The 14,726-nt window shown below is 41.0% G+C and overlaps 1 protein-coding gene across 8 annotated transcripts in view; it reads left to right on the forward strand.

Annotated features, from left to right (window-relative positions):
- Positions 1 to 14,726, forward strand: part of NFYA (nuclear transcription factor Y subunit alpha) — a 32,468-nt gene that overhangs the window by 14,448 nt on the left and 3,294 nt on the right. For 5 of the 8 annotated variants that reach the window (XM_054721744.1, XM_054721745.1, XM_054721747.1 and 2 more), the window contains 5 exons: positions 5,414 to 5,545; positions 8,419 to 8,524; positions 10,016 to 10,182; positions 11,798 to 11,971; positions 13,262 to 13,363. In XM_054721744.1, coding sequence (XP_054577719.1) covers positions 5,414 to 5,545; positions 8,419 to 8,524; positions 10,016 to 10,182; positions 11,798 to 11,971; positions 13,262 to 13,363 — 681 coding nt within the window. The remainder of the gene's footprint in view (positions 1 to 5,413; positions 5,546 to 8,418; positions 8,525 to 10,015; positions 10,183 to 11,797; positions 11,972 to 13,261; positions 13,364 to 14,726) is intronic. The other 3 variants (XM_054721746.1, XM_054721748.1, XM_054721743.1) reach the window with 1 other exon arrangement.

Genomic DNA, 14,726 nt, shown 5'->3' on the forward strand with positions numbered 1-14,726 from the left:
AATTAATATTTCTCATAAGAAGTTAGGAAAAGAACAAAATGAGCAAAAAAGTAGGTTAAAATTACTAAAGAAGAAAACTAACAAAAATGTAGAAAAGGTAAATAAAAGCTGATTCTTTAAAGAGATCAATAAAATAGATAAATCCACTGGAAAGATTGATTCCAAAACAGAAAACAAAGGTAAAAAAGACAAAAAAATGTAGAAGAGATTAACACAAGTAGGTAGGGTATTACATCAACTCTGGATGTTATGTGCAAATATTAAAAGTAGAAGGATTTTTATCAATTTGGCAAAAATTAAAAAAAAATTATTATATCCCGTTCTTCTATGGGTGTGAAGGAAAGGAAACACTTATTACGTAGGTAATTTCAAATTCTGAAGTCATTTTGGATGGCATCTTACTCTTAAATACATAAACCTATCCCACTTCTGAGAATCCTATAGGATGAAAAGCATTGATATATAGGGAGAAATGTACAAATACATTTATTGCAATATTGTGCTACCAAAAAAAAGCTGTATTGTAACCTGAATGCCTATTAAAAAGAATAAGGAAGTGGTTGAATAAGTCATACGATATTCATATATGGAATAGTATGTTGTTAAAAAGAATAAACTGTTGACATAGAATGGTGGTTAATACTGAAGTACTTTTGGTAAAAAATAATTTGCACGGAAACATATACTATGTGATATTATCTTTGTAATTAGTAGCCAAACCCCTATGTAATACATGTGTTTGTTAGCATGGGAATGGGAATGAGGAAGAACTATTAATTTTTTACTATATAGATTTTGTTTTAATAGTTAAAATGATCACATTGGTGTCTTAATTTTTTTGGAGGAATTTAATACAAGTTGAAAAAAGCCGTGATCACTGCTTAATAAATCAAACTTCTAATTTTTCTACATTCCTTTGTTTTGTTTTCAAATCTTCACCTGAGGTTATTTTTTCCATTGATTTTTAGAGAGAGTGGACGGAAGGGAGGAAGGGAATATGAGAGAGAGACAGACAAACAGACATTCATGTGAGAGAGAGACATCAATCTGCCAACCTCTGCCCTGCCTACTTTATTTTATTTTATTTTTGCCTTTATAGGTAAGGTTACTATAAATTTATTTGAGCATGATAGTTTTATTTTCAGTTGAATTCTTAGGGTAGTTTCTTTGGAGTGGGGAAATTGCTTGGCTAAGGAATGGGAACATTTTTAAAACTATTGGCGCCCTAGCTGGTTTGGCTCAATGGATGGAGCGTCAGCCTGCAGACTGAGGCGTCCTGGTTCAATTCTGGCCAAGGGCACATGCCTGGGTTTCGGGCTCGATGCCCAGTGGGGCGCATGCGGGAGGCAGCCAATCAGTGATTCTCTCTCATCATTGATGTTTCTATCTCTATCTCTCTCCCTCTCCCTTCCTCTCTAAAAATCAAAATATATTTTTAAAAAATAAAAAATAAAGCTGTTGGCATATTTTTGCCACAATAGAGTTGTAGTGAGGATTAAAAATAGTTTTCACATTTCCCCATGAATAAATGTATGGCTTTAAATATATTTCCAGTATGTGTACTTTAACTCTGTTTCACACTATTTCATTTCTGTCCTTCTATTGTCTCCTCTTCATCCCCTTGCCACACCTTCTTTTCCACTCCTGAATGGAGCCGTGTGATAGTGTTAGGAACAGTGTGCTGGGGATTCAGTGATCTGACTTTTCATTCCCAGGTCTGCCATTAAGCAAGCTTTCATATGTCAGTTTTCTCATCTGAAAATGCAGTTTATATCAGGTGATTTCTAGGGTTCATTCCAGTTCTAAATTCTGTGATTCTATGGTATGTATGTATGTATTTGCCCTTAAGAGTCTCTGACAGGGTTATTTTATTCTCCTCCCTCCAAGCAGGACTGTACATGTAACCAATCAAACCATCCTAGAAAAATTCTTTTCTGTTATCGTATATAAGGCTCTAGGTAAGATCCCATAGCCTTTCTTAGAATGCATAAGATTTCAGTTCTATTTTAGAAGAGTACTTCTTACTCTTATATTGGATCCTCTATTTTAGAATTCCAGTGTGATCCTATGCCCTCTTCTTAGAAAAGGTATAGATGTCCAGATAAATGGGACATATTGCATACAATTTTAGGTTAGGATCCCTGGCTTGATATAGACAATGGAACTGGAATAGAGAGCCAAGAAACAGAGTCCAGAATAGTGGAAGTTGGTATATGTATAACAAAAATAGTATAAAATGTCAGTGAATAAATTGTTTAAGAATGAAATCTATATGTATAAAAGCCGGGCGACTGGAACAATGGAACTACCAGAATGACCGGTTGCTATGATGTGCACTGCAGTGGCCAACTGGCTTGATCGGGGCCCTGATTGTCCCCTCCCCCCCCCCCCAACTTTTTGCAGACCCTCACCCTGGCCAGCCCTACTCCTATAAGCCCCCCACCCCGATAGGGAGAGGGGATGGCCAGCCAACCACCCGCAGTCCCTCCCCTGGGCGGCCCCACTCCCTATCCCCCTGTACCACGATCGGTCCCTCCCCCCAGCTGGGCAGCCCCCCAATAGGCCTTGATCACTGGCCAGGCCGAGGGACCCCACCCATGCACAAATTTGTGCACCGGGCCTCTAGTAGAGATATAACATGGAAGGACCTAAAGGGTATTATGTTAAGTGAAGTAAGTCAGACAGAGAAGGACAAATATATAATTTCAGTTATATGTGGAATCAAACAAACAGAAACAGACTCATAGATACAGAGAACAAGAGATGATTGTTAGAGGTGAGCGTGGCAGGGGAAGGAAGAAAAAAGTGAAGGCGATTGAGAGGTACAAACTTCTAGTTATAAAATAAGTCTTGGGGACGTAATGTATGACAGAAAATTTACATACATACACACACACACACACACACACATATATATATAAAAAGAGGTAATATGCAAAATGTCTGGGATGCCGTAATGTCACAACTGCTCAGGAGGAGGCTGCACGTGCAGGTGGGTGGGAAGGAACTGCGTGTGCAGTGAGGCAAGCCACCGATGGTGCAGGCCCGGAGAGAATGAGGGCCTGTCAGCCACAGCGCGCTGGCAATCCTGCCTCTGCGCATGAGCTGCGGAGGAAACACCTTTTCTGACCGCTCATTGGCTAAGCTCTGGTATGCCACTCGCAGTGTTTTTGGTTACTTGGGTAATAAGAATCCAAGAAGGTGATCTAGGGTTTTTCCACCTCACTCCTGGAGAGGAAAATGAAGGTCCGCTGCTGGAGGGGCTAAGAAATGTCATATCCTGCCCTAGTCGGTTTGGCTCAGTGGATAGAGCTTCAGCCTTCGGACCACAGGGTCTGGGTTTGATTCTGGTCAAGGGCATGTACCTAGGTTGCAGGCTCCTCCATGGCTGGGGCCCAGGTCAGGGCTCATGCAGGAGGCAACCAATTGAAGTGCCCCTCTCACATTGATGTTTCTCTCTGTCTTTCCCTCTCTCTTCCACGCTCTCTAAAAATCAATGGAAAAATATCCTCAGGTGAGGATAAAAAAAAGAAAGAAAGAAATGTCATATCCTATGAAAGACATTTTGAAAATGCCTAAAGAAAGTTTGTCATTTTTTTCGTGGTGAAGGGACTGGACTCCATGTTGATGAAAACACCTTGGTGGCTGCAGCGGCCAGCAGTGGCAGCAGCAGCGGGGTGATGGGGGTAGCGCCTTCCCCTGATCAGCCTGGTCACCTCCTGTAGAGGTCAGTAGGACATCCCCTGAGGGCTTCCAGACTGTGACAGGCGGCAGGCTGGGCTGAGGGACCCCCCTCCCCAACCCCCCCTTGCACAAATTTTTGTGCACCGGGCCTCTAGTCAGTAATATTGTGATAACTTTATGGTTACAGATGGTTATTAGACTGACTTATAGTGACAAGTGACACTTCATGTGTACTATGTTGTACACATGAAGCTAATATAATGTATAGCAACTAAACTTTAATTGAAAAATGATACAGAAAATCTCTATCTCATACTATATACAAAAATACTTGTTAGATTAAAGATCTAAATATAAAAAAGCATACTTGGAAACCTTAGATTCTTTTTCCAGGAGAATTTTCTTTATGCAATGGGGTGGAGAAGGATTTCTTAAAGGCATTTTTAAAAATTTGATTTGACTAGAGTAGCCCCTTCTTATTCGTGGGGAATATGTTCCAAGACCCCTACTAGATGCCAAAAACCATGGATAGTACCAAACCCAAATGTTAAAAATGGATGAATAAATTGTAGTATAATTATGTAGTGTGATACTTCATGCCAAATAAAACGAGTGAACTAGTTCTATTTTAATTGGCTATATCTTGAAAACAATAGTGACTGAAAAAGCAAATTGTAAAAGGATACAGTATGGTGTCATTTATATGAAATTTAAAAACTTATAAGCAGCACCATATATTTTTATGAATATACATGTATAAAATATGCTCTGTAATGAGTATCAACCAGTTTTAATATAGGATAGTGATTACCTTTTAGTTGGGAAAGGAAGGTTAAATGAAGGAAATATGGCAGAATACTAACTTGTTAAATCTGAGTGGTGACTGCAGGTGTGTCTAATATGATAGTCTCAATTTTTCTGATTGTTTAAGGACTTTTTATACATTTTTATACAATCCCAGCTTAGAGTTGGAAAAATTCGAAATAACTTGTATACCTCCAACATTTTATTATAGAAAATTTCAAACATAGACAAAAAAGAGAAAACTGATAAATCACCACACTCATCTTCAACATTTATCAGCATATAATCAGTCTTCCTAGTTTCATCTGTATTTACCTACTCTCTCAAGAATTATTTTGAATATATAAAATGTCATTTAATCTATAAAAAATACTTCAGAATATATTTTTAAATAAAAATGCTTTAAAAATAATGTGACTGTGCCAGCACTATCATCTTTAAAAAAACTGACATTGTTACTGTAATATCCAGTATCCAGGCAGAAGTCAGAATTCCCCATTGTTTCATAAGTGGAAAACAAATTAGCTCTCAAAATAATAGCCAAACAGTCCCAAACTGGTTTGACTCAGTGTGTAGAGTCTTGGCACAAAGACTGAAGAGTCCCAGGTTTGATTCTGGTCAAGGGCATATACCTCGGTTGCAGACTTGATCCCTTGGCCTTGGTTGGGGCGTGTGTGAGAGGCAACCAATCAATGTTTCTCTCTCTCTCCCCCTTCCTTCCACTCTCTAAAAGTCAATGGAAAAATATCCTTTGGATGAGGATTAACAAACAAATAAAAAAAGCAGAACAGGACTTCAGTTTTGTTGTTTTTTCCTCTTCACAGTATTTTCCACTTTGTAGAGGAATGTGAATAACTAATACTCCAGGACCAAATGATACCAGTGTCAACAGGGTACTAACCTTTCTTTGTATTGTCTTCCACAGATCCAATTGGTCCCACCTGGACAGATCCAGATCCAGGGTGGGCAGGCTGTGCAGGTGCAGGGCCAGCAGGGCCAAACCCAGCAGATCATCATCCAGCAGCCCCAGACAGCCGTTACTGCTGGCCAGAGCCAGGTAATTCCACTAGCTCTGAACACAGCACAGCTGATTTAGAAGGGTCAAACAGCTGAACCATATATTTCACATGTAGTAGAAATGAGGGAGAAAACCATCAAAATATATATATAGAGAGAGAACCAAGATGGCGGCATAGGTAAACACCTGAACTTGCTGCCATGCACAACCATTTCAAAACTACAACTAAAAGACAAAACTTATATCATCCAGAACCATGGGAAGGCTGGCTGAGTGGAAATTCTACAACTAGAAGGAAAGAGAAAAGCACATTGAGTCCTGTAAGAGGTCCGGAGGCGCACGCGAAAGGGGCTGGCAACTGGGTGCGCTGTTGTCTTTTTCCATCGGGAGGGAGATACAAGCTTCTGACTGCTCTGAACTCCAATTCTGGGTGAGACTCTGGGGACCCAGACTCATACGAGGAGAAACTAACTGGACTGTCTGGCATTGGGCCGGAACGCGAGGGTGGCTTTCTCTCAGAAGTGCTTGGAGCGATCATTGTTTCTGCATGGTGCTGCGAGGCACAAAGACCTGGGGACCTCTTTGGGGCAGGGCTGACGGGAAGCCATTGCTGTTTACTCCACCCTGGTGATTCCCTGAGACCCCATCCAAGCTGTTTTCATAGGCTTTTTCATATGAATGGACTGGCCTTTTGCAATCTAAAACCTAACAAACTGCAGGTGAGTCAGAGAGCCCCAGAGCTTCCAAGAGAAGGCCCAAGGCTCCACAACAGCTTGCATTGCTTCACAGCTGGACCTCATCTGGGCACCTCCAAACCCCAAACAAAGAGGAGGAATCTACAGATCTCTCTGTAGCTCCTGCTGGTGGCCTCAGGCAGTGGCTGACTTTGCACCTCCTTGGAGATCCAAGAGCCAGTGTACCCAGTGGTCATAGTGAGACCATCCAGATTATAACTCTTCATATCCATAAGAGACACACTCAGGGGACAGACTCAGTGAGCACCAATGCCCCACTGAAGCAACTCCTGCCCCATAAAGGTGTCTCCAGCACAGAAGTTCTCCCAGTATAGACACAACTGCTCCTCACAGCCCATTGGCCTGGAGATCAATTCCTGCCAGTGATACCAACAGCAATCAAGGCTTAACTACAACAAGCCTGTGCACACAGCCCACAAAGAGGTGCACCAAGAGTGTCCACCCCAGGTAATTAAGGAGGCTGAGCCACTGGGCCCTATAGGACACCTAGCACACAAAGCCACTCTATCAACACAGAAGCAGCCAAAATGCGGAGACAAAGAAACAGGTCACCAATGAAAGAAATGGAGAAAAACAAACTACTGGATATAGAGTTCAAAACCATGGTTATAAGGTTACTCAAGAATCTCCTAGAAACCTCCGAGAAATATAGTGAGACCCTCAAGGATATGAAAAAGGACCAATCAGAAATAAAGCATACACTAACTGAAAGAATAATATTCAGCCCTGTCCAGTTTTGCTCAGTGGATAGAGCGTCAGCCTACAGACTGAAGGGTCCCAGGTTCAATTCCAGTCAAGGGCATGCACCTTGGTTGCTGGCACATCCCCAGTAGAGGGTGTGCAAGAGGCAGCTGATAGATGTTTCTCTTTCATCAATGTTTCTAACTCTATCCCTCTCTCTTCCTCTCTGTAAAAAAGTCAATAAGAAATATTAAAAAAAAAAAAAGAATATTCAGAGATCCAACAGCAGACTAGATGATCCCAAGAATCAAGTCAAAGATTTGAAATACGAAGAAGCAAAAAACACCCAACTGAAAAAGAAAAAAGAATCTAAAAATATGAAGATAGTGCAAGGAGCCTCTGGGACAACTTCAAGCGTACCAACATCTGAATTATAGGGGTGCCAGAAGAAGAGAGAGTAAGATATTGAAAACCTATTTGAAGAAATAATGACAGAAAACTTCCCCTACCAGGTGAAAGAAATTGACCTACAAGTCCAGGAAGCTCAAAGAACCCCAAATAAAAGGAATCCAAAGAGGACCATACTAGGACACATTATAATTAAAATGCCAAGGGCACAAGACAAAGAGAATATTAAAAGCAGCAAGAGAAAAACAGTTACCTACAAGGGAGTACCCATACAATTGTCAGCAGATTTCTCAACAAAAACTATGCAAGCCAGAAGGGAGTGGCAAGAAATACTCAACAAGTGAATCTAAAAATCAAGTGAATAAAAAATCTGATGAACAGAGTGAACGTGAATATAATAGAATCTGGCTTAGAAAGGGAGTGGACTGACAATTCTCGGGGGAAAGGGAGTATGGGGGGTGTGGGAAGAGACTGGACAAAAATTGTACACCTATGGACCAGGACACTGGGGCGGGGGTAGGGGTAGGGTGGGAACTGGGAGGAGGGGAGCTATGGGGATGAAAAAGAGGAACAACTAATGATCTGAACAATAAAGATTTATTTAAAAAATTATAAATAAAATTTTAAAAAATAAAAGGGCGTAAAGGGTTTAAATCACTGTTTCTTTGTAGTTGGAGACAATAGAGAGCGGGAGGAATAAAAATCTAAAATCTACACAGAGGAAAAAAATTGTGTGTGTGTGTATTTTTTTTTTTCCCCAAGAAAAAGACTAGCCCTGGCCAGGTGGCTCCGTTGGTTGGAGCGCAGTCCTGTACACCAAAAGGTTGCAGGTTTAATTTCTGATCAGAGCCCATGCCTGCATTTTGGGTTCGATCCCCAGCCAGGATGCATACAGGAGGCAACCAATCGATTGATGTTTCTCTAGCATCGGTGTCTCTCTCTCCCTTCCTCTCTAAAATCAATCAAGACATATCCTGGGATGAGGATTTTTAAAAAGAGAAGAAGACTACATGGCCTTTTGTGATATTTTAGAATCTCTTAAATTGTGTTACAATTTCTTTCCTACAGACACAGCAGCAAATTGCTGTCCAGGGGCAGCAAGTGGCACAGACTGCTGAAGGGCAAACCATCGTTTATCAGCCAGTTAATGCAGACGGTACCATTCTCCAGCAAGGTAAGTATGCCCATTCATTTCTGTCTACTTTTGGGGGATTCATCTTCATTCCTTGAGCAAATGATGCTTCAGGAATTTTGTGGTGGTCTCTACATGACATATTTTTGAACAAAAAATAAGATTTTCTCTAAGTATTCATTGATTATTATTACGTCCTTGTCACCAATACATGACCAACGTCAATTCCATTTGGAGGAACCCCTAAGTAGTGGTTAAAAGATTGAGCCTAGTGAGGATGTAAAGTACAGCATAGGGAATATAGTCAGTGATATCCTAATAACTATGTATGGTGTCAGATGGGATCGAGGTTTATGGGGATGATCACTTAGTAAGTTATGTAATGTCTAATTACTTGAGTGTACACCTGAAACTAATATAATAATGTATGTCAACTGTAGTTGAAAAATAATTTTTAAAAAAGGACTGCTCATAAGGATTTAATCTTCTACTTAACACTTTCTAAATAGAAGATTGGAAATAGGAGTTGTTGCTTAGGTGTATATATAGGAGTTGTTGCTTAGGTGTATTTTTATCAGGGCCACTTCTTTGTTAATTTATTCCAAAAATACTTACTATGTGCCTATTATGTATGTAGAACTTTACTAAGAAAGAAGAGCTTCTCAAAGAAACTCTGCTCTAATAAGGGAGACATACATGTGAACAAATAAATGTAGTGCAGAATCCTTATGGAGGTATCTTCTAGGAATAAATCATGCATACAGAAGGGAGAGATGAAATATGGCTTGAGAGGAGAATGTATTTCAGAGAGGAGGAGATGGCGCAAACTGAACTGAAGAGCTTTTGGAAGCATTTCTCAGATAGTTAAATCTAAAAAGTATATCTTACTTAGATTCCATGACTAAAGGTTTGACTTATGATTAAGACTTAGCAGTATATAAGATCCAGTGGATGCAGTAACTGTGCTTTTGTTATGACTCAGGAGAGGGCCTGAACTGGATTGAGCACTGGCAGGAACTCAGAAAATGGTAAACACATTCTCCTCGGTGCTGCTGTTGATAGTCTGGGGACTTGGAATGCTTGGTTTAAGCTTTAGGCCTGCAACTGGCTGACTCCTTGTCAGTTTAGGATGAGCAATTTATATAAGTTTATAAAATTTCTATCCTGAAGCTGATTGTCCATATGTACAAAAACTGGGGACAGCTATAGTCAGACTGACCCATAGAAGTGGAAGACTCCAAACTGTCTCACCACCTATTGAAAACTATTATTGTAATGCCCAGGAAAGTATCCATTTCAAGGATAGATTTATTCAGAGCTAGAACCAAGAAAGTTAATAGAGTTTCAAAGATTATGATTACATGGGTTTTATATAGTAAACCAGGCAGAGAGTGGGTGAGTGCTTTTTTCCCCCTTATGCAGTTTAGTATGTTTTTCCAAGGTGATTGAGTGTGTGCCAGATAGAAGAGGAACTAACTGTGTTCCCTTCTTTCTGTGTACCTGTTTTTTGTTTTATGTTTTATTTTCTTAAAGTTACAGTCCCTGTTTCAGGCATGATCACCATCCCAGCGGCAAGTTTGGCAGGAGCACAGATTGTTCAGACAGGAGCCAACACCAATACAACCAGCAGTGGACAAGGGACTGTCACTGTGACACTACCAGTGGCAGGCAATGTGGTCAATTCAGGAGGGATGGTCATGGTAAGAATATTGATTCTTCAGCTCACTGTTCTCATCTGTAATTTCTTTTCCTACATATCTGTCTTTGCAAAATTCTTGAACTTGCAATTTGATATCTCTCATAAAGCTTGTTAATAATGTTGACCTCTTGGCATTGAGATTGATCCTTAAGGCACTTACAGAGATCTACTTTTATAATAATAAACATTAGAGGCCCAGTGCACGAAATTCGTGCACAGGGGGTGGGGGAAGTCCCTCAGCCCGACCTACACCCTCTCCAATCTGGGACCCCTCGGGGGATGTCCAACTGCCAGTTTAGGCCTGATCCCGTTGGACATTCCTCTTGCAATCCGGGACCACTGGCTCCTAACCTCTCACTTGGCTGCCTGCCTGATCGTCCCTAACCGCCTCTGCCTGCCGGCCTGATCATCCCCTAACTGCTCCCCTGCCAGCCTGATCGCCCCTAACTGCCTCTGCCTACCAGCCTGATCGCCCCCTAACTGCTCCCCTGCTGGCCTGATTGCCCCTAACTGTCCTCCCCTGCTGGCCTGATCACCCCTAACTGCCTCTGCCTCGCCCACCCCCACACCCCCACCATGGCTTTGTCTGGAAGATGTCCGGTCTAATTAGCATATTACCCTTTTATTAGTATAGATTACAGTGAACCATAATTCATTGTGAGGACCTATTAGTCCCAGGTACTATTCTTGGTGCTGGAGATATAGTAGTGATTAAGCAGATTAAATGTGTGATATAAATACAGTGATAAGATAGGGAAGGAAAGTTGGGTGGTATGTGAAAGCTAAATCCTCATATGTCAAAATAGGATGTTAGTACATAGTACCTAAAATGGATAAATTAAGAATTGAGTAGCAGAAGCCTGCACAGAGAGGGAGGAAGCTACCAGAAGAAACAATACAGACGTTCAAAGTTAACATTGGGAAGGGAGTGTGGCTAAGGAGACTTGTTTCATCATACATTTAGTACAGTGTTTTGTTTTTGTTTGTTTAGAAAAATTAGTCTTAAATTATATAGTAAGTTAACTAAATTAGTTGTATAACTATAGGCATTAAGTAGCACTTGGTAAATTTATACCAATTTTCCATTGAACTGTTTTACCATATTGTCATACTAGAGGCCTGGTGCACGAAATTAGTGCACAGGTAGGATCCCTAGGCCTGGCCAGTGATCAGGGCAGATTGGGGCCTGCTGGCTACCAGCCTCACTTCCTTCATTCCGCACCGCCCCCTGGTGGTCAGCACATGTCATAGCAAGCAATAGAACTCCAGGTCTCCTAGTCGAACTCCCGTAGGGACATTGCATATTAGCCTGTCATATATATAGATGATTACTGTCTGGATGACTAGATGGCAGCAGACATTCCTAGAGAATGGAGCCATGCGTGGACAAGAATTTGGACCAGGTTATGTTATTTCTAAGTGTGGCTTCTGGGCCCCCAACTGATAGATTGTAATATTTGTTTAAAATGCATTTAGTGTAAGTGTTCTCCAGGAAGTGCATTTAACTGAATGCCCTGTAAAAGCTACTCTTGTATAACATTCAGAAGAAAATAGATTAACACAGATTAAGAAACTGTTTCCTATGTCACTAATAAACTGGTTTTCTCTCAACACAGATGGTGCCTGGTGCTGGGTCTGTGCCTGCTATCCAAAGAATCCCTCTACCTGGGGCAGAGATGCTCGAAGAAGAGCCTCTCTATGTGAATGCCAAACAGTATCACCGCATACTTAAGAGGAGGCAAGCCCGAGCCAAACTAGAGGCAGAAGGGAAAATTCCAAAGGAAAGAAGGGTATGTATAACATAGGGAGGGATGTAGGAAGAGAATACCAGGGTTCTACTTTAGGAATAAGTTAAACCTTTTATATGGTTTGTTTCCTTGAGAACCTTCCAAACAACTGAAGGCAGATAGATAGCTGGTTTGTTTGTTTTTTATTATATTTTTATTGATTTCAGAGAGGAAAGAAGAGGGAGGGAGAGAGAGAAACATCAATGATGAGAGAGAATCATTGATCGGCTGCCTCCTGCATGCCCCACACTGAGGATCAAGACTGCAACCCAGGCATGTGCCCTGACCAGGAATCGAACCATGACCTCCTTGTTCATAGGTCGATGCACAACCACTGAGCCACACCAACCGGGCTGATAGCTGGTATTTTTTATAAAAGTTATCATTTGCTATATGTAGGTGCAACTACAGAAGCAAAAAAAATAACACTGGCTTAAATTTTTTAAAAATTTTCTTACATAAAAGAAGTCTAGAGGTAAATTATTCTGGGCTGGTAGCACATTTCCACAGTTCTCAAGACTCATTCTCCTCCTATCTTATTCTAATTTCTTAGTTTGCTTTTTGTAGTCCAAGATGGCTGCTTGGGCTCCAGCCTAAGAAGCAAATGGAACAAAAGAGGCAGCTCTCTTTTAAGGAAACTTTTAGGAAGTTTTATGTATTTGATTAGCCAAAAAAAATTTTTTTTAATATTTTTTTATTGACTTCATAGAGGAAGGGAGAGGGAAAGAGAGAGAAACATCATGATGAGAGAGAATCATTGATCAGCTGCCTCCTGCACACCCCACACTGGGGATTGAGCACGCAACGTGGGCATGTGCCCTGACCGGGAATTGAACCATGACCTTCTGGTTCATATAGGTCGACGCTCAACCACTGAGCCACATCGGCCAGGCTCATTAGCCAAAATTTAATTGCATGGCCAGTTACCTGCAAATAAGGCAAGAAAATGTAGTGTTTTTACTAAGCAGCCATTTGCCCAACAAAAATTTGGTCTGTTACTACAGCAAAGGAGAGGATATATATATATATATATATATTAAAAGATAGGTAGTTATCTATGGGATACCTTTGGGGAGTCTTTTTTATTATATTCATTTAGCATTTACTTCTTATGGTAGTTATATATGGTTAGCTATCCAGTGTTTTCTCCAAAGCTTTCTCCATAATTCAAAGTCATAAGTGCCTCTGGTGGCTTTGATCACTGCTTTTTTAAACTATTGAAGATGGAATTTGTGCAGTAGATAACTATACTGGTTCTAGCTAGTAGTTAAGTAGTTTTATTTCTGGTTTTAGAAATATCTGCATGAGTCTCGGCACCGTCATGCCATGGCACGGAAGCGTGGTGAAGGTGGGCGATTTTTCTCTCCGAAAGAAAAGGATAGTCCTCATATGCAGGTAAGAAGACTTGTTACTTTGTATTTTCTCAGGTGGAATCTTTTGCATTGTCTAAGCATTTTTCACCAACTGAATCTTTACAGCAACCTAAAGCCCCAGGAGGTAAGAATTTTACAATTGAATCAAAGGTTTAGACAGATTAAATAGTTTGCCTAAGGTAAAATCTATATATAAAAGGCTAAGTGTCCGTCCAACCAGTAGCTGTGCCATGCACTGACCACCAGGGGGCAGATGCCCAACGCAGGAGCTGCCACGAGGCGCACTGGCCATTTAAAAATAAACAGCACCATGGAACTGGTGCCGACAAACGAATGCTTGGCTTCCCCTAAGTGGGACACAGGCCCCGGCACCACCTTGGAGCGACACCCCACCAAATCTCAGCCTATGGCTGCCAAGACCCTATGGTGCAAAATGCAGCCCACGGCCCAGCCCAGAAACTGTCGCTGTGGGCACCTTGTAATGATGTCACGTAGCAACATCTAGCTTCCCCTCCCTCGTGACTAGCCTCCTCGGAGTTTCTTCAGCCCAGGAACACAACTTGCTTTATAGCCAGGTACAAACATTTTACAGTTCAACCAAATGTTTGTGAAGCATTTTCCCATGCTTCATCTCATTTTATCCTCAGAAGTCCTGGAGTAGGTAGATAGGAAACTTGGTAGAATCCTATTTTCTTTTGATGAGCAAGACGCAAATAATTGTATTAAAATATTTCTTCTAATTTTCCTTTCAGTGTTCACGAATCCATGCACCGGGACACTAGTACTTTATAAAATGGAACAACTGAAATTCAAACCCAGGCAGTAAAATTCCATAACTTACTCTGTAACTACTATATTGTACTGGTTCTTACATCTAATTCTACTGATTTTATTGTATTGACATTTCTGAGTCAATATATCTAAAATAGAACTCTTGGTGTGTGTTTTTTAATGCCTCAACCACTCATCTCAACATGTCCATCTACCAGTTACTAGAATTATCCAACTCTTCATTTTACCTCTAAAATATAATCTGAATCAGTTTACTTTTTTCCATTCCAAATATCAGCCTAGTGCAGTGATGGGCAACCTTTTGAGCTTGGTGTGTCAAACTTCGCCAAAAAACTGAGCATAACTTGGGTAGTGTCACTTTGAGGAAAAAACATTATTTCGCAAATGTTTCATCCTCGGCATGCGGCCACCTCAGCGGCCGCCTGTCATCAGAAATGGCTACGCGTCTCAGTGCTGACACACGTGTCATAGGTTCGCCATCCCTGGCCTAGTGTAATCCTCTCTCTTTTGGTTCAGTTAATATAACAACTGCCTACTGGTCTCCTTTCTTCCATTCTTGCGCTGCTCTGGTCCATTAGCCATATTTTAGTGTG

The sequence above is a fragment of the Eptesicus fuscus genome, chromosome 10 (assembly GCF_027574615.1).
Source record: "Eptesicus fuscus isolate TK198812 chromosome 10, DD_ASM_mEF_20220401, whole genome shotgun sequence".
NCBI classification, from domain to species: domain Eukaryota; kingdom Metazoa; phylum Chordata; class Mammalia; order Chiroptera; family Vespertilionidae; genus Eptesicus; species Eptesicus fuscus.